Here is a 19,789-nt window from a genome sequence, read left to right as displayed (position 1 = left end):
TGTCCGAGAAGTCAGGGATATATCAGACACGTGATGTCTGATATATGCACGTTTACCTTGTGTGGTTGACTTTATAAGGGGGCACAGCCTCTAACTCTAGCTCGTACCACGAGCTGGATGCTTCCCTCGACCTGTGGCCTTCAGAGTCCAAACTCACTCCTTTAAGTAATCTGGGCGAACCCTTAGGTTACCCCGAGTTGAGGAGGCAGGATCTTTCTACGGCAGCTCCGGTCTTTGGGGATGTCCACGTGGCAGACATGATTAGGCCGTATCTCAGCTTGCTAATTAGCCCGTGGGAAAACCAGGGCGTACAACTTGCTACTTGACCGAATTTGTCCGAGCAGTTACTACTCGTGAAACACATAGAATATACAAACATATTTCAGTAGTTAACCACTGCAAAAACATGCAACTATTTAAACTTTGGTCATTCATCTGATGGATACCGACCAGTTGAACACTTTCCGGTATATATGTATATTTATTTTTAGAAGACCTTTTTTGTTTAAATTGTAATGACAGTTGAACACTGCCAAGCAAGAATAATCAACACATATGAAAAATTTGTAGCAAGATTCGACCACGCTGCGCGTGATCTCTTTTATTACTCGTAAAAAATAAATGACAAAACGTGTCTAATAACGAGTCTCAAACAAAATAACATTGTTCAAAATAACATGACTGGTTAGCAAATAGCCAGTTCACAAACAAACTTAAATAACAAGTTAAGCACTTGATACAAAGCTACTACTCTGTAAGCAGTATTCATTGATAATATTTCCTCAAGTGCTCGCCGTTCCATTAGTTCCTAATCAGCTCTCCATTTAACCGAGCAAGCTTGTAGGTGTCGGGTGGCAAGACTTGCTCAATTTGATACGGTCCTTCCCAGTTTGGTCCTAGTACTCCAGTTGTCGGGTCTCTGACGAACACCTTTCTGAGGACCAAATCTCCGACCTGGAACTTTCGATCTCGGACTTTGGAATTGAAATAGCGCGCCACTTTTTGCTGATGAGCAGCAACTCTCAGGCTTGCCTTCTCTCGTCTCTCCTCGAGGGAATCCAAAGATTCTGTTAGCAATTGATGATTCTCCTCCTGGTTGTACATGGTCCTTTGATGAGATGGTGGGTCTACTTCCACAGGTAACATGGCTTCATACCCATATGCCAAGGAAAATGGGATATGACCAGTTGCTGTCCGGGCAGTAATCCTATATGACCAAAGGACTTCTGGCAATTCTTCCGCCCAAGCACCCTTAGCTCGCTCTAGACGCTTTTTCAGAGTGTCCTTCAGAGTTTTGTTTACGGCTTCAACCTGCCCATTGGCTTGTGGATGGGCCACCGAGGAGAAACTTTTTGTGATGCCATGCCGAGTGCAGAAATCGGTAAATATGTCACTGTCGAATTGGGTGCCGTTGTCAGACACTATCTTCTTGGGCAGACCATAGCGACATATTATATTCTTAACCACAAAGTCCAACACTTTCTTTGAGGTGATCGTGGCTAGTGGTTCGGCCTCAGTCCACTTAGTGAAATAATCCACTGCAACTACTGCAAACTACACCCCTCCTTTCCCTTTGGGCAATTTCCCGATCAGATCAATGCCCCACACTGCAAAAGGCCATGGGCTCTGCATTTGCTTCAAGACATTCGGAGGCGCCCTGGGCACTTTAGAAAATCTATGGCATTTATCACACTTCTTTACATACTCCATAGAATCCTCGTTCATTGTATGCCAGAAAAATCCTTGCCACAAAATCTTTTTAGATAGACTCTGCCCCCCAGCATGATCTCCATAGAACCCTTCGTGCACTTCAGCTAATAAAGTTTTTGACTGGTCGGGTGTTATGAACCTGAGCAGAGGCAAAGAATACCCTCTTTTATACAACACCCCATCCATCATAATGTACCTAGCAGCTTGCCTCATAACCTTCTTTGCTTCATTACGATCGTCTGGGAGGGTTCCTTGCTCAAGGTAAGCAATGATGGGTGTCATCCAAGTGTCACCTATTGTGATAGGCATGGCTTCTTGTTCATTAATGCTCGGCTCCGCCAAGTATTCCACTGGTACTATGTTCAGAGTTTCACCATCTTTTGCACTAGCTAGCTTTGCTAGAGCATCGCATTAGAGTTCTGCTCCCGTGGTACCAACTTGATGGTGTACTCTTCGAATTGTGCTAGCATATCCTTGGTCTTATTTAAGTATGCCACCATGCGCAGGCCCCTTGCCTGATATTCCCCCAAGACTTGGTAGACCACCAATTGGGAATCGCTGTTCACTTCCACCGACTGGGCACGCACATCTCTAGCCAGGCGCAAGCCTGCTAGGAGGGCTTCATACTCCGCCTCATTATTAGAAGCATTGAATCCGAACCTTAGTGCACAATGAATTTGGTGCTTCTCTGGCGTGACCAATATAATTCCATCTCCTGAATGATGCTCATTCGACGACCCATCAACAAAAAGTTGCCAAGAAGGAAGTTCCTCTTTCTGCTCAGTGACACGCTCTTGCTGGTCGGGAACATCAGCGATCCCGGTACATTCAGCAATGAAATCTACCAAAGCCTGACCCTTAATAGCAGATCTCGGTTGGTACTTGATTTTGAATTGGCCCAACTCAACCGCCCATTTAAGTAGCCAACCACATGACTCCGGATTTTGCAAGACTTGACGTAGGGGCTGGTCGGTAAGGACTTTAATGGGGTGCACCTGGAAGTATGGCCGCAATTTTTGTGATGCAAGTACCAAGCAATAAGCCAACTTCTCGATCATGGGATACCGGGATTCTGCTCCTATCAATCGCTTGCTAACATAGTACACCGGGTGCTGCACTCTATCCTCTTCTCGTACTAAGGCAGCACTAACAGCGTGCTCCGTGACTGCTAGGTACAAAAAGAGGTCTTCTCCATCAACTGGCTTTGAAAGAACAAGAGGTTGGGCCAAATGTTCCTTTATGGCCTGGAAAGCTTGCTCACATTCTACCGTCCACTCAAATTTCTTGCTCCCTCTAAGCAGGTTAAAAAACGGGACACATTTGTCCGTTGATTTAGAGATGAACCTGCTTAGAGCTGCAATCCGCCCAGTCAAGCTTTGCAGATCCTTAATTCTGGCCGGAGACTTCATTTCTGCGAGAGCCTTTATCTTTTCTGGGTTTGCCTCTATTCCTCGAGAGTTCACAATAAACCCAAGAAATTTTCCAGAACCTACCCCAAATGAGCACTTGAGGGGGTTTAACTTCATGTTGTACTTTCTCAGTATTGCAAAGCACTCCTCCAAGTCTCATACATGCCCTTTAGCTTCCTTTGATTTCACCAGCATATCATCTACGTACACCTCCATGCTCTTGCCGATTAAGTCACGGAACATACCATTTACCAAACGCTGGTAGGTAGCTCCTGCAGTCTTCAATCCAAAGGGCATGACCCTGTAGCAGTATAGCCCTATGTTTGTTCGGAAGCTGGTATGTTCTTCATCAGGAGGATGCATGCTGATCTGGTTATACCCTGAATATGCGTCCATGAAGGACAATGTTTCATGACCAGAGGTTGCATCCACTAGCTGGTCTATTCTCGGCAAAGTAAAGCAGTCCTTTGGGCACGCCTTGTTTAGGTCAGTTAAATCTACACAAGTCCTCCATTTTCCATTGGGTTTAGGCACTAACACTGGGTTTGAAACCCAAGCAGGGTAATACGTTTCCTTTATAAACCCATTCTCCTTTAGCCGCTCTACCTCCTCCTTAAGAGCCTTTGCTCGATCCTTGTCAAGCAACCTCCTCTTCTGCTGCACCGCTGGATAGCTTTCATCCACGTTGAGCACATGGCTGATCACAGTTGGTGAGATACCCACGACATCCTTGTGAGACCAGGCAAAGACATCTTGATTCCTTTGCAAAAATTCTATCAGTTGTGCTCTCACTTCTGCCTTCAACTTTTTTCCAACCTTGACTCCTCTGGTCGGATCATTCTCATCTATTGGGACCTCCTCTAACTCCTCGAATGGTCCCACATCACTTTCATAATCCCCAAAGCGATGATCAAAGTCCCTTCCCTCGCTTTGGGAAACACCCTATTTGGTGACTTCATCATCGAATGGGGCTTTTTGTTCTTTCAAACCAAGAGTGCTTTCTTGGCCAAACTCCTCTAACATCTCTTCCCGATCGGTTACAACTGCAAAACTTAGGTCAACATCCATCTCGTCTACCTTCTCTTTCTCAGCACACACAATCATGTTGCTCACCTTGGCTCCCTTCCTCGCTTTAGCTACCGAGGCATTATAGCACACCCTAGCCTCTCTCTGGTCTCCTCGGACGCAGCCTATGCCTGCACTGGTCGGGAACTTCATGGAAAGGTGCCAGATTAAAACTGTCGCATGTAAGTTTGTGAGCAGTGGTCGACCAATAACCACATTGTAGGCGGACGGGCAGTCGACAATCAAAAACTCGGTCATCACTGTCTCATGTTTGGGAGCCTCCCCCGTCGTGACTAGCAACTTGATCGTTCCAGCTGGTGACAATCCTTCTCCAGTGAACCCATAAATGACTTGAGAGCATGGCTTCAAGTCATTGATAGATAGCTTCATCCTCGCAAAGGATGACTTATAAATAATGTTCACAGAACTCCCTGTGTCGACTAGACATCTCTTCACCTTCATATTCACAGTTTGGACTGTCACAACAAGAGGGTCATTGTGAGGATATCTCACGTGTCGAGCATCATCTTCAATGAAAGTGAGGGACTCACTTTCGTATCGTGGGTTCTTCGGTGGTCGCTCCTCCACTGCCATAACTTCGGAGGTTGATGCTTGTTGCGAATTTTTACTACTGCGCAAGTATACGCAATCGAATAAACAAGTAATAGTAGTGGAAATATATTATCGTTCCGTCAGGGAATTGATCTAATAATTACCAATAGCAAACTTTTATTTCTATTTGACTAATGAAATTTTTAATGACAATTACCAATGAACCATAAACTAAGAAAACACAATTTAATTAACGAAATTTAATATAAGCGAAAGATTAGAGTATTCTAATTTCATCAACCTTCAATTCTATTCAATCAATAATACAACTAATATGTTTCTTTGATCTATGGTTATAGCAAGTTTACTAATGACAATTCTATTCTCTCTCAAGATATAAAATATTCAGTTTATCTGTGAATTTTCTACATGTCTGTGATAAATTCTACACATAAACCGTATTAAGAACAAAAACCTAATTGCTACACAAACCAATTTGATACTTTCGTTCTAAATTGAAATCTATGTCTATTGTCTAAAGCTATTCCAATTCTCACTTTTCAGATATTGAATTAAAACCAATAATCATGCAACAGATGGCCAATCAATTACAAGCATTAAACATAAGAACAATAGATAACCATAAATTCAAAGATTCATAGAAATTGCATTAAAGACGAATAGAATATCCAGTGACTACATTAAAATACTCTAAATACGAATTTAGTTCATAATATTAAACTTCATCATCCAATCTAAAATTAAAAAACATAAGATAAACACAAACGAAATAACGCGGATTCTTCTCTGTTTCTTTTCCTTTGCCGTCAGAATGCTTTCTCCTCTCTTTTCCTTTCGATCTTCTTTTTATTCTTTTTACAAAAAATCCAAAAACCTACGAATTTCCATGAAAATTTCCAAAAATGCCCTCGTGCCGATATATCGCCCAAGACAGGCGATATATCGCCTGGCGAATGTTCTCAATAAAAACGCAAGTTTCTGATGTCGTTTCTGCAGAGCCAAAATTTGGAATTCCTCCTTATGCCGATATATCGCCCAAGACAGGCGATATATCGCCTGTACCATATTTCCACATATTGGCCAATTTTCGGCTACTAAAACCAACATTTATCCAAATTCTCGAACAAATCATAATTATAACGACAAACTGCACAAGTTCACCAAACAGATTAAATAAAAACTTTCTCTTGAGAAAAACAACCAAATCAATCTGAAAATGTTATTAATAAGCGTATATTTTGTACGCTTATCAATGCTACATCCAACTCATGACGAAGGGTACGAGCATACCTCTCCCTTGCCTTATTGCTATCTCCAGCAAGATGTGGACCTCCACATATGGTGTCTAGTGTGAAGTCCACGGGCTCAGGTTGCAAAGGTGGGGATCGTTGCCGATTGAACCCAGGATTGTTGTTACTTCCCTCTCCCTGGGTCTTCTCTGCTCGATACTTCTTCAGTTTACCCGACTAAAGGAGAAACTCTATCTCATCCTTGAGATGATTGCACTCATTCGTGCGTGACCATAGTCTCCATGGAAGTGACAGAACTTGTTCATATCTTTCTTACTCATCTCCTTCTTGATAGGTGGGGGTTTCCGGTAGGGGACCTCTTGATGACTTGCCAAATAGATCTTCACTCGGCTCGCTGAAAGAGTGGTGTAATTGGTGAACCGGGGTTCATACTTAGTTGGCTTGTCGTTTGATCCCGACTTAGCCTTCTTCTCATTGTGGCGGTCAGACCTGTTATTCCCACATTTCTTACCACCATTTTGATCATTTCAACCATTCTTGGGAGGATCAGTCGATCCGCTCGGATTGTTCAGGCCCTTCTCTCCCTTCTCAATCGCATCATCCAACTTCATGTATTTGTCCGCCCAGTCCAAAAATTGTTGTGATGTTGAAATCGGATTGCGATGAATGTTGTCCCACAAAGGACTTCGATAGATAATGTCGGAAGAAATTGCCACCATCTTCCCCTCATCTCCAACTGCAGTAGCTCGGTTAGCTTCTCTCATGAACCTTTGTATGTAGTTCTTGAGAGACTCATCCTTTCCTTGCTTAATATCCACCAAGTGATTGGCGTAAACAGGAGGGTTCCGAGCAGCACTAAACTGCCTGCAAAACTTCTTTCTAAAACTTTCCCAAGAAGTGATGGAGTTAGGCTTAAACTTCCAATACCACTCCTGGGCAGTGTCGGACAATGTGGTGGGGAAGACTCTGCACCGATAGTCATCACTCACCCCGAGCAGCTCCATCTGATCTTCGAATTTCCCCACGTGCCTTATCGGGTCTGCCTTTCTGTATAAACTGGCAGTACCGGTGTTTTGTATTTCGCTGGTGGTTTGGCTGCTCTAATTCGAGCACAGAAAAGGATGCCACTCCTGTGGTCTACTGGATCAATCGCAGATGGTCGTTTTGACAGACTCTGAACTGCTGCTGTCAGAGCATCAAGCTGGGATTGGATACCTGGGGCCACTGCTTGGGACTCATTTTCGGGACCTCCTGGTCGGGCGCTCCTATCCGGCAGACCATCATCGAATATTTCTACTCGATTGGTAGGTCGGATTGGCTCTTGCCCTTCGACCGAGACGGTCCTTCTTCTATCAGCAATGACGTCCCTTAGATCCTTCTGAGTGGTGTGTTTTCCTAATCGATCGAATACTGTACTCCGAGTTTTCTCGGAAGGTTTGCTAGGTGGAACATGCTCCTTGCCACTGCGCTGGTTGGGATGCAGTGGTGGCCTTCCTGTCTGAGCTGGGCGATCTTTTCCTCCTCAATGGTTGTCATTATTCTTCTCCTTCGACTGGTCAGTGTGATGACTGTCAGCTTCATCACGCCCATGCCCATCTTTGAAGTGGGAAGTTTCTTTACCTTAAGGAGCTCTATTGTGCTCCTGCTCAGGAGGTGTTTTCTTGCTACCTGATTTATGACTTCCTGGCCTAGAAGTCTCTGATCGATGGCTCCTTGAGGGGGTTCTGGTGTTCCCCGTTTGAGTTGAGGCAGTGTCCGACCGGACTCCATCTTCCTCACGACCAGGTGGGTTACTACCACCCCTGCTTGGTCCGCGAGAGTGGGGTCTATCAGTGTTCTTACGACCAGCTTCTGTGGTCCTTGCTCCTGGGGTGGCTGCCACTCCAGGTGCAGCTTGGGCATTGGCCCGGGTCAGCTGTGTAGCTGCCTCCAGAGTGAGTGCAGCCTCGCGATGTCGCCTACCGGCCTCCTCTTGCTGTCGCCGGATCTTCTCACTCCTGGCGTCCATTTCCCGTCTTTGCTACTCGAATGCGGCATTCTGTCTAACCATTTCTTCAGCGAACGCCTCCTGTCTGGCATTGAACTGTGCCATCTCCTCTTGGAAGGCGATCATGGCTTCCTGGAGCTCTTCAACCTCTGGGGTTACGTCCTCGAGCACGACTCTAGGCTCAGTTTCACGATCTTGAAGGCTAGAACCTTCTGATCTGGCAAGCTCTTTAGAGGAGCCTGTCTTCTTGGAGGCCGCATTGGTGTTCTTAGGCGCCATAATTCTTCAGGGATTGTCTGTCTTTCTCTTCAGGCTCTCAATGAAAGCACCAAAATGTTGACCGCGTTTTTGGCCAACAACGTGTGAACGTCAAAAACGATAAAACCTTCAAGAGAAAATAAACGACACAGACGATTTTATAGTGGTTCAACCCCAATATGATGGTAATAGTCTAATCCACTTAGAGTTGTGATTATAGACTGCACTCAAGATCAGATGAACTTGAGTCAACTGAGTTTCTTTAGTGTCGATTCCAAGAATACAAGAATTCTCTCAAATACAAGTACTCTCTCTCTCTAGAAAATTCAGATCAAAAGTTCAAAAATCCAAAAGTCCCCTTTATGATGCCATAAGCCTTGTATTTATAGGCTCAGGATCGTACAGATGATATCCCCCATACTCGGGATATTTTATTATTCTCATTATATTTAAATTACACTAATATTCAAAATGTAACAATACACTATATTTTTGGGATAAATAGAGATTCCCGTGTATGCCAAGACTGATTCTTGTTGAAACCATTTATGGGAATCTTGACATAGTCCTGCTCCATCCAGTCGATCCATATCTCATTCAAGCTGGTCGACCACACCTTCACTGGGCAGACACGCACTTGACTGGGCAGTCATGCACTTGACTGGGCAGACATGCACTCGACTAAGCAGACATGCACTTAGCTGGGTAGACATGCACTTGACTGGGCAGAAATGCACTTGACTGGTCGGACATGGTCATGACCGATCGGCCAAGGTCATGCCTGGGCAGATACACATGTGACTTGTCGGACAAGGTCATCCCTGGTCGGCAACGACACTTCTCTGGCCAGTCAAAATTCTTCATCGGTCTACTGGGTCACTCCTAAGCCAGATCACCCAACCATTGCATGCCATTTGTCATTTCTATTGCCATGTCATCATTTTCAAAATTTGGGGATAACAATAGGTTATGAACCTATGGACCTTCTTAACAAAAGGACAAAATCATCATCTCCAACTCCAGATGATATTGACCCACTCAACTACTATGATCCATCAGACCACCACGACTAACAAAATCAAGTCACTAGTGAAGACCCGTTTAGTTTCCCAGATGGATCAGATTTGGCAATTGATCAAGAATTCAAGAACAATGACGAGGTAAAAACTAAGTTGAATGATATTGCAATAAAGGCTTGCTTTGAGATGGAAATTAATAAATCTGCCAAGTCATTATATGTGACAAAATCTATTGATAAGTCATGCAATTGGTCAGTGCGTGCAGCAAAAGTTACCAACTCAAAGCGTTTCTCAATACGAACTTATTGTAACACTCACACTTGTTCCCTTATTAGTCGGAAAAGAAAGCATCGTCAAGCAACTGCTGCAGTAGTTGCTAATGCCGTGAGGTCAAGTTTCGATGGCCAAAAAGAGACACTGAAGCCAAAAGATTGATAAATATTCCATTATAGAACCCGTCTGACATGAGTAAAGCTTGACCATGGATGGTTGAGCTTTGCAAAGATTGATAAATATTTCAGCATAGAGCTCTATTGATGTGAGTAGTGCTCAACTGTCAACGGTCGAGATTTGGAAGACTAATGATAATTTCATCATAGAGGTCAACTGACATGAGTAGAGCTTGACCATGGATGGTTGAGCTTTGCAAAGATTGATAAATAATTTAGCATAAAGCTCAACTGATGTGAGTAGAGCTCAACTGTTAACGATCGAGATTTAGAAAACTAATGATAATTTCATCTTAGAGCTCAACTGACATGAGTATAGCTCAACTATGGGTGATCGAGCTTGTGACAATGTGTTTGATAAGAATAATTAAATCTTAATAAATGTGATAATTTTGTCTAGGAAAATTATGAAAATACAAATATTTTTGTACAATTAATTTATTAATTATATTCACAATTTTATTTATTAGTAAAATATTGGAATGAACATTGTTGTATTCATTAAATGTGATAATTTATGTATAGTAGATAGGAGACGTGATAATGTGTTTGATACGAATAATTGAATCTTAATAAATGTGACAATTTTGTGTAGGAAAATTATGAAAATACAAATATTTTTGTACAATTAATATATTAAGTATATTGACAATTTTATTTATTAGTAAAATATTGGCATGAACATTATTGTATTCATTAAATACGATAATTTATGTATAGTAGATAGGAGATGTGAGAATGTGTTTGATAAGAATAATTGAATGTTAATAAATGTGACAATTTTGTCTAGGAAAATTATGAAAATACAAATATTTTTGTACAATTAATATATTAAGTATATTGACAATTTTATTTATTAGAAAACATTGGCATGAACATTATTGTTTTCATTAAATGTGATCATTTATGTATAGTAGATAGGAGACGTGATAATGTGGTTGATAAGAATAATTGAATCTTAACAAATGTGACAATTTAGTCTAGAAAAATTATGAAAATACAAATATTTTTTGTACAATTAATTTATTAATTATATTGACAATTTTATTTATTAGTAAAATATTGGCATGAACATTATTGTATTAATTAAATGCGATAATTTAAATATAGTAGATAGGAGACATGACAATGTGTTTGATAAGAATAATTGAATCTTAATAAATGTGACAATGTGACTATACATGGTTGAGTTTGGTATAACCTTTACGATATGGCTCAACTAATATGAGTAGAGCTCGACTATCCATGGTTGAGTTTTGAGAGCCTTTACTGTATGGCTCGACTGACATGAGTAGAGCTCAACTATACATGGTTGAGTTTGGTAGACCTTTACAATATGTCTCAACTAATATGAGTAAAGCTCGACTGATATTAGTAGAGCTCGACTATACATGGTTGAGTTTTGAGAGCCTTTATTAAATGACTCAATTGACATGAGTAAAGCTCAATTATACATGGTTGAGTTTGGTAGAACCTTTACAATATGGCTAAACTAATATGAGTAGAGCTCAACTATACATGGTTGAGTTTTGAGAGCCTTTACTGTATGGCTCGACTGACATGAGTAGAGCTCAACTATACATGGTTGAGTTTGGTAGAACCTTTACAATATGACTAAACTAATATGAGTAGAGCTCGGCTATACATTTACATTCCTTCGACCTTTTTTATTTTGGTTTGGGTTGGACATTTGTGTAAATTTGACCTTCACATCGTCAATGCTAACTATTGTTTTCCCACGAAAGTGTCTGTCTCTACATGTATTTGACTTTGCTTGACTTTTCCAACCTTTTGGATATTCTGAGCATTTTAGCCTAGATATTAATGCATTCCCCATCAACGAGAATCAGATCGGTACCTCATTAACAACAAACCACATCTCTGATTCTCTATCACAGTCGGCTTCTTGAATGAGTAATAACCACATCACTTGATTTGAATGTTCATAGTTCTTAAGTTCAAGAAAGTGGCCAAATGGAGATTCCTTGAACAATTTTAAGTTGGTCGGGTCATTCTTTAGTACATCATTGACAAGTTTTGTGACATCATCCATCTTACTTTTTACACCTATCTTGCACTCAAAGTGTTCATTCTCCTCTAATATAGGCTTCAATCGAGGAATCTTTTCGATATGAAATAAATTAAATATCATATTTCTCAATAATAAATAACATAAAAAATTAAATATATTACAAAATAAAACTTACTGGAAGTGTATTCTGTCGTGGCACAGAGGAAGAATTTGATTGTTCATCAACATGTGATTCTGATTGTTTCTCAAAACATGTCACTGACTCTTCTTCATTATGTACCTAGTAATTAAATACAAGAGAAAGATAAAATTTTAATCAATAGAGTAAAACACATGTTAGACGAGCTCTACCCACTCTAGTTGAGAAAACCTATGAAAATTTCATTAAAATTTTGGAATCTCAACCATGTTTGGTAGAGCTCTACTTAAGCCTTGAAATCTCGACTATGTAAGGTCGAGCTCTACTCACACCAGTCGAGCTCTACTCATACCAGTTGAGCTCTTTTCTACAACGAATTAGACTTTGGAAATCTCTACTATGTATGGTTGAGCTCTACTCACATCAATAGAGCTTTACTCACACTAGTTGAGCTCTATGGTACAATTTCAATTATGTTTTGGAACTCTCGACTATTTATGGTATTTATTGACTCACACTAGTTGAGCTCCATTCTAAAATTTCAATTAGACTTTGGAAATATCCACTTTGTATGGTTGAGCTCCACTCTCATCGGTCGAGCTCTACTCTCATTGGTTGAGCTCTACTCACATCAGTCGAGCTCTATGCTATAATTTTAATTAGACTTTGGAAATCTCAACAATATATGGTCGAGCTCTATGCTATCAATTAGACTTTGGAAATCTCAACTATATATGGTCGAGCTCTATTCTATCAATTAGACTTTGCAAATCTCGACTCAAGCTAGTCGAGCTCTAAATTGAAAGTTCATAACATTTTTTAAAATTTCAACCATAACCCTTGAGCTCTACTTGTTTTGGTTGAGTTCTACATTTTAGACCAATTTTTTTCCAATCATGCCTTTAGTGCTCTAAATTTATAGCCAATTGATTTCAATTAAATATATTATCTAATAAAAAAAGTACAAGAATAGAAAAAATGTATTTAACTTCATTTACCTCATTATCTGATTGAGTCATTGTTGTGTTTGTTGGAGGTGTTGGTGGCACACTAGAATCCGACGATTTTGAGCACGACTCTGGACTAGATTCGTGAATAATCAACCGTCGTTGAATCGGTTGTTGTGGATCTCTAATGCTTGGTACTTTCATCCGTGCCATGGAATCCAAAAAATAGAGTGTATAAGAGTTGAGCTTGGGTAATTAGACAATCGATCCATCTAAAAACGCTAATAGAAAGCAAATTTACATAAAAATATCATTACCCAAACACTATAATAAGATTTATTTGAATATATGAGTCTAAGAAAATTGACTTGACGTGATTATGCACCATGACTGTAATCTTCAATAAAAAGCAAGATTGTTAACAATATCAATTATAAAACTAAGCTAATATGTACACCCTTCATCACATATCCAATATATTTTTTTAACAAAAAAAGATAATGAAGTAGTACAAACAATGTAAATATTCATTTCAAATATCAAACCATAAGCAACAGCACATATTGTATATGAGTTGAAAATCTCAATCTAATTTAATAAAATTAATTCATTGAGGCATTTTCACAAACATATGATTTGCATTCTTTAATATCATCAAGAATATATAAAGAAAAAAACAAATTTACCTACTAATAGCAAAACTCTAGCAAGAACAAAAATCAAAGTAGTGTCTATCAAGTTTTTTTAATCCACTCAGAAACAAGTTGCAATTTGTTCTTATTTAAGATTTAAAATTACATACCTTTGTTTGAAGAAAAACTGAAGAAAAAAAATTGAAGAAGATAAATAGTGTGATTCAATGGCTAGACAAGTTTGGACTCTTAAAAAAATATTAAATTAGCTCAAATGGAGAGCACTTGAGTTAGCTGAGATAAAGAGAATGAGATGACCAGAAAATTTGCTGAGTTGTATGAAACGAAGTGTCTCTGTTGTGTGAAATGCTCTCTATATTGTAATGATAAACCTAATATTAATATTAAGTTTTAGAGTAGGAATATATTAGTAATTTTATTACTAAAATTGTAAAATATATATATATATATATTTGAATCGTTTTATAGTTAAACCGTTCTGTTCGGTGAAGAAGGTTATATAACTCAATATCCCCTTCTTTACGAGTAATCATCGTAATCGTAATTGTAAATGAAACTTGTTAATGTATATTCTACTTTAATCACGTACCATGTGACGTCAATACAAAGAAAACCGAATCTAATTTCCAAATAATATGTAACATTTTCCTTTATTGACTTTCTATAAATTTTTGTACCGAATTTCATCTCCACATAATATAACATTTTCATTTATTGGCTTTCTAGAAAGTTTTGGCTGTCATGGACCTTTTATTTCGAAAGAAACAAAAGGGAAAAAGAAAGACAAACAGAAATCCAACTACTTCTGGAACATGTCATCATGAAAAATAATATAGAAATGCTAAGAATTACTTGGTGTCCATCACCATTAATAGATTATATATTGATCATTAATGGTGGTGTAATTCAATATCGAATATATATATATATATTTAAATTTAATAAGTATTATAAAGTATCATTAATTAATTATAGAATGTCACCTTATGTATTATTGAATACTTTAAAATATAAAATAGCAATAATCAAAATTATAATTTCAAGATGTGTGAAATCTTATTGAGATGACACTACTACAAAAACATCATTTAATGACACTCACCTAGATGCGAGTCCTAAAAATAGCTCCTGGACTCGCGAGTCCTAAAAACTATGTGTGTCCTAAAAGTTGATTTTTTTCTAACAAATACCTCTTGGAATTTTTAGGACACTCATTGTGAGTCCTTAAAAAAAAAATTTAGGACACGCGGTAGTGCAAGTCCTAAAAATTTATGTGTGTCCTAAAAATTTGAATTTTAAAAAATCACAAATTCCCTCCAATTGCTCAAATAACTCAATATTATAAAAAAAAAAAAACACAAAAAAAACTTGAATCACTCTCTCTCTCCTGAATGTCCCTCTCTCTCTCTCTAGCTTGTCTCCGAACAGCCAAACGGTCATCCTGCCGTAGCCGTCGCCACCGACCACCACGCGCCGCCCAACGAGATGGGCCACCCCCCGAAACCTCCAACCCCCAAAGCTATCAGCCCCTCACGCGTGACCTAAGGCCCTCAAAGTGCATCTCAAAGTTTATGCAGTTTTGGGTTTTCCCAAACTTTCCGACCACTTTCTGGCCACCTCGAGCCACCACGAGATGAACCACCACCACCACCATATTCCTTGCATCTTGGGCTTCAAAACCCACTAAAAAATTAGACCCAATGGCCATCGTAGAGTGGTGGCGCCGCCACTTACTCAGGCCATTCTTTTAGGGCTCGCATCAATTTTTTAGAACTCGCAATGCGAGTCCTAAAAAATATTGGTTTTTAAGGCTCTCAAATAAAAGACTCGTGCCCCGCGAGTCCTAAAAGGTCTTTTTTGTACTAGTGTGGGTTGAACTTATATTTGATAGTCTTATATGTTAGGAACAAGTTTCCTAATACGCATCAGAATAGTGGTGGGGTTGGCCCAGTGTACAAAAAAAAATTGTATCATATTTAAATTACTTTTAAATATGCGGATCCATTAATATACATACATTAATCATAAGCAAGTTAAGAATAGAAATCATACCTCTTGAAGCCTATCAAGTGTCATTGCTATCTTTTCGTAATAAGAACGATCTTCCTGTCCAAGCTGCTTCCAAGTACACACACCAAGATCTTCCACAGCGTTCTCTACACCTCAAGAAGTGTGTGAGCACTTAGAGAATGAATGATAGTTTATTTGTGATTCAACTTGATGTACTCAACACATGAGATCAAGATAATAGGCCTGAGAATTGGTTCTTTATTTTTTAGGGAGAGAAAAATATCGTTCTATTTTTCACAGAGCGAATTAGACTTGGTTGTCTGAGATATCTGAGTTATCCGTATATTTTCTTATTAGTCATACTTCAAAGAAAATATTCAAATTTAAAAAATAAATCTGTAACCAACTTACAATTTACTTTTTAATTTAATTAATGAAAACATAAAAAAAAAACTAATTTTTTGAATTATCCATTAATTAATTAATTAATAAAATAAAATAAAAATAAAAATAAAAATAAAAATAATATCCCTGAAAAATATAACTGAACTAAATTTGGCACATCAATAAATATTACTTTTTTATTTACCATATTGCCACTAATTACTATAATTTAGTAGTTGATGATCAAGCATATATCATTTATTTATTTTAATGACAAATTTTTTGGGTGCATAATTTGAATAATAAAAAATTAATTTTTGTATGTTCTCCATAAATATTAAATGAATTATTGACGATTTTGTGTTAATTTGCATCTTGTGTATTTGAGCACAATTTATAAATATTGGGCTAAATATTAAATTAATTTTTTTTTATGCTAAATTTGACACAAAATTTACATATGGCATAAGACATAATGTCAAGACTCAAGATTAAACAACACTAAAAAAATCTCAATGACAACGACCTAACAAAATTGAATTTCGAAGAAACAAACAAATGATGATTATTTAATGTGTAATTAACTTAGCTATAAACAAGAACAATAGTCTTCCTTTTGATATATAATTAATGTATGAAAAAGTTTGGAAGTATTTATTTATGCAATAACAAACTAAAACATTCCTTGAATTTTTGGGAAAATGGGCGTAGGAGGCTATGCCCACTAGGGGTGAGCATCTAAACCGACAAACTGCGGTGACCGACCGCACCGCACCATAGTACACCGCAAACCGCGGTATCAAAAGTGTAATGGTTCGGTATGGTTTGTATTTTAGCTAAACCGCGCGGTGCGGTGCGGTGCGCGGTTTGGCGGTGTGAAATTTTGGTTTACACCGCACCGCATCGCATACTTACAAATATATTAAAAAAAAATAAACTTTACATATATACCATTTTTTATAGTTACCCAATATGGGAGACTTGTATATTTTTTTTGTGTTTCACTGAACTTAATTGATAACTTGTGATGTTGTTTAGAACTTATTAAGGATTTGTTATAAACTAAGGATTTAGTATTTTTTTAAAAATTTAAATTTTGTTATGACATATTTTTTAACACAAACCGTGGAAAACCGTTCAAACCACACCGCAAAAAATGGTTTGGTTTGATCGGTTTGGTGCAACAAAATCACACCGCATGGTGTGTTCTAGTTACTAAACTGCACTTGTGGCGTGGTGTATTAAAAAGTGTTCAAACCGCCCAAACCACACCGTGTTCACCCCTAATGCCCACCCTCAATAACTCTCCCACTTTTATGACCTTTCCCTACCCCCAAAGAGGTTTGATACATTATAATAAAAAATAGGGAATTTACTCATTTGGTAATTTGTAATTTTGCAAAATATCATTTTGATATCATCTGTTTTTAATAATACTCATATGACACCTTATATTTTAAAATTATACATATTTAGTACTCTAGACTTTGATTTGATATATAAAATTTTGTCAATGTGACCAAGCTGTTATCAATTATATATAATTAAGTAATTAAATATAAATTTGGAACTTATATAATTATAGCATTTTGATTAAATTTGTAAAATTTTATTAATTAAATTTGAATTTAGGGTATCAAATACGTACGATTTCAAAATACAACGTACCAAATGAATATTATTGTAAACAATATTGTGCAAAAACACATTATCCACGTAAAAATAACCGAAAACATACAACATTAAAGAATATCACTGAGACCATTGACAAACACGGAAGCAAAGCGATCCATTTGATGCTTCTTCAAAACCAAACCAGCCTCAACGCCACCATTTCCATCTCCAGACTCCGCCATTGAAATGGATCCATTCTCTATAGATAAGACAGCCACCTTCTTTGGCCGGCCCCATCCAAAATCTATGCTGTAAACGCCGAACCTCGGCGACCCAGCTACTACAAAGTAGAGATAATTGTCAGACCCCAATGAACTCGATCTCGAAAACAATTCCTCTGCCTCCTTATAGAAATCGATTTCTTCGCCCAACTCTTTGACTAAAGCACTGGCCTTCACCACAAGAGCAGTCAACGAATCTTCTTCCCTACCAAGCAAGTGCTCCCTCGTGTCGTCCCAATTCAGCTTGACTCCCACGCAATTGCCGAAGTAATTTTCTGGCACTGGAGGTGTCAAACGATTCCGGTAATCAGCGGCGAACCCTAAAATGACTTTACTTTTACTCTCATCTCCTTCTGTTGCTTTGAGAAAGCAATCGAACATGTATGCGTACGTAAGAACGAAAGAAGATAAGTGGAGCTTTGGTTTCGGAGATCGATGAGTTAAACTATCCCAATTGGACGACACCCTTCGCCGCAGTTTATCTATATCGGAGCGGGTTAGTTCGAAAGTGGCTCTATATAAGTCGGAAGGTCCATCCGGGCTTTTAAAGAGTTCGAACAGTTTTGGGCTGTTTCTACAATCAGACGACGTTGAGCCAGGATTTCCCATCCAACTATTCAAAAACTTCATGTCAAGCCCACATGGGTCTTTTACGATAGTCCGGTCATAAAAGGGTGTGAGCTCTGGCAATAATGGCGGATTCTCTCTAGATAAGTAAGCCCACGACTTCATAAACATGGTCGTGGATTTTCCATCTAGAACAGCGTGATGGGTAGTTAGACCAATAGAAAATCCACGATTGGGAAATACAGTGATTTGCAGAGCTATTACAGAAGCCCCTGTTTTAGAAAGATGCAACGGAGAAACCAGAGGACGAACCGCCGAGGCTGGGAAAGCATGGTTCCCGGCCAGGAGGTCAAAGTCAGCATCGGACTCGGCGACGGTGACCGAAACGACGTCGCCTCGAGTGTAAAGAACGACTGGTTTGGGGGAATCTTGAGGCCAAGCTAGTTTGCCGGCTAGAGGTAGAAAGTATTGGAGTGCGAGAGAGAGGGAGTGTTTGAGCTTTGGAAGAACAGAGTTGAAGAAAGTGTCTTCAGTTTCAGGGAGAGAATAAAAGAAAAGACGTTGGACGGGAGAATGCCTGAACCAAAAGGTATCGAACATGGTTAAGGGGAGAGAGAAGTGGGTGGTGGATTGGGGTGAGGCCGTAAAAGGAGCGACATGGGAGACTTCAAGTATTTTGGGTGAGGCCATGGCTAAGCAGTTCTAGTACTATGACGTCTGTGAATTGTGTGAAGAGCGGTCCTTGTGGTCGTAAAGACAAGGGTTTAACATATAGATTTATATGCAGCCATCATTTTTCGTACACGTGAAATAGTATCAACCACATATATGTTCTTTGTACTGATTTTTCTGGTTTTGGGCATACTTGTAAGAAACATCAAATTTATAAATAGGGATATTAGTGGAAACTTTTATAGACATATTTCCGTTACTATTTAAGTAGCTAACTTTCGTATTAATAAAGGACATGTGTCGACTTTAGTTTTTCCGAGTTTTTAAATTTATTAATTAATATAATAAAATATATGTAATCTGAATTAAACTAACACCTGAAAATTCAAGTATAAGAACAAGCATAAGCATGACTGAATTACTCTTACATGTATATTGATTTTCATTAATAATCATAAATGATGTATATTTTTTTATTGTTACTTATAAAATTATAATTTTGCATATACAGGCTGAGTTTACATTTTTTGGATTTGAAGGTAGTTAATTTTTCAAGAATATACAAGGATTTAGCTTGGTAGAGTTTGCTATTTTTGAAGCCTAAAATTGGTTGATGTATTCCAAATTTAATTTATAATTGTGATCCTGTCAGATACTTGTTAAATTTGGAGTGCTAGATTTTTTATGATTAGATTAACTTTTATAAGGATGCTGAGAGCAATAATATTCATATGATTTTCTATTTTATTTTTATTATCAAAATCATTAAT

The 19,789-nt window shown here is 38.4% G+C and overlaps 1 protein-coding gene across 1 annotated transcript; it reads right to left on the bottom strand.

Moving 5' to 3' along the window:
• Window positions 1–17,535: 17,535 nt before the first annotated feature.
• LOC133801370 (phenolic glucoside malonyltransferase 1-like) lies at window positions 17,536–19,091 on the bottom strand. The gene has a single exon (XM_062239559.1). The coding sequence runs from the start codon at window positions 19,035–19,037 to the stop codon at window positions 17,628–17,630; it is 1,410 nt and encodes a 469-aa protein (XP_062095543.1). The 5' UTR covers window positions 19,038–19,091; the 3' UTR covers window positions 17,536–17,627.
• Between the last annotated feature and the right edge of the window lie 698 nt (window positions 19,092–19,789).

This window comes from Humulus lupulus, chromosome 9 (genome assembly GCF_963169125.1).
Source record: "Humulus lupulus chromosome 9, drHumLupu1.1, whole genome shotgun sequence".
Taxonomy (NCBI): domain Eukaryota; kingdom Viridiplantae; phylum Streptophyta; class Magnoliopsida; order Rosales; family Cannabaceae; genus Humulus; species Humulus lupulus.
This window is presented reverse-complemented; position numbering and strand designations above follow the sequence as displayed.

Bases quoted from the DNA above. Each gene is read 5' to 3' on its own strand.
- LOC133801370 (XM_062239559.1), bottom strand. From the start codon at position 19,037: ATGGCCTCACCCAAAATACTTGAAGTCTCCCATGTCGCTCCTTTTACG.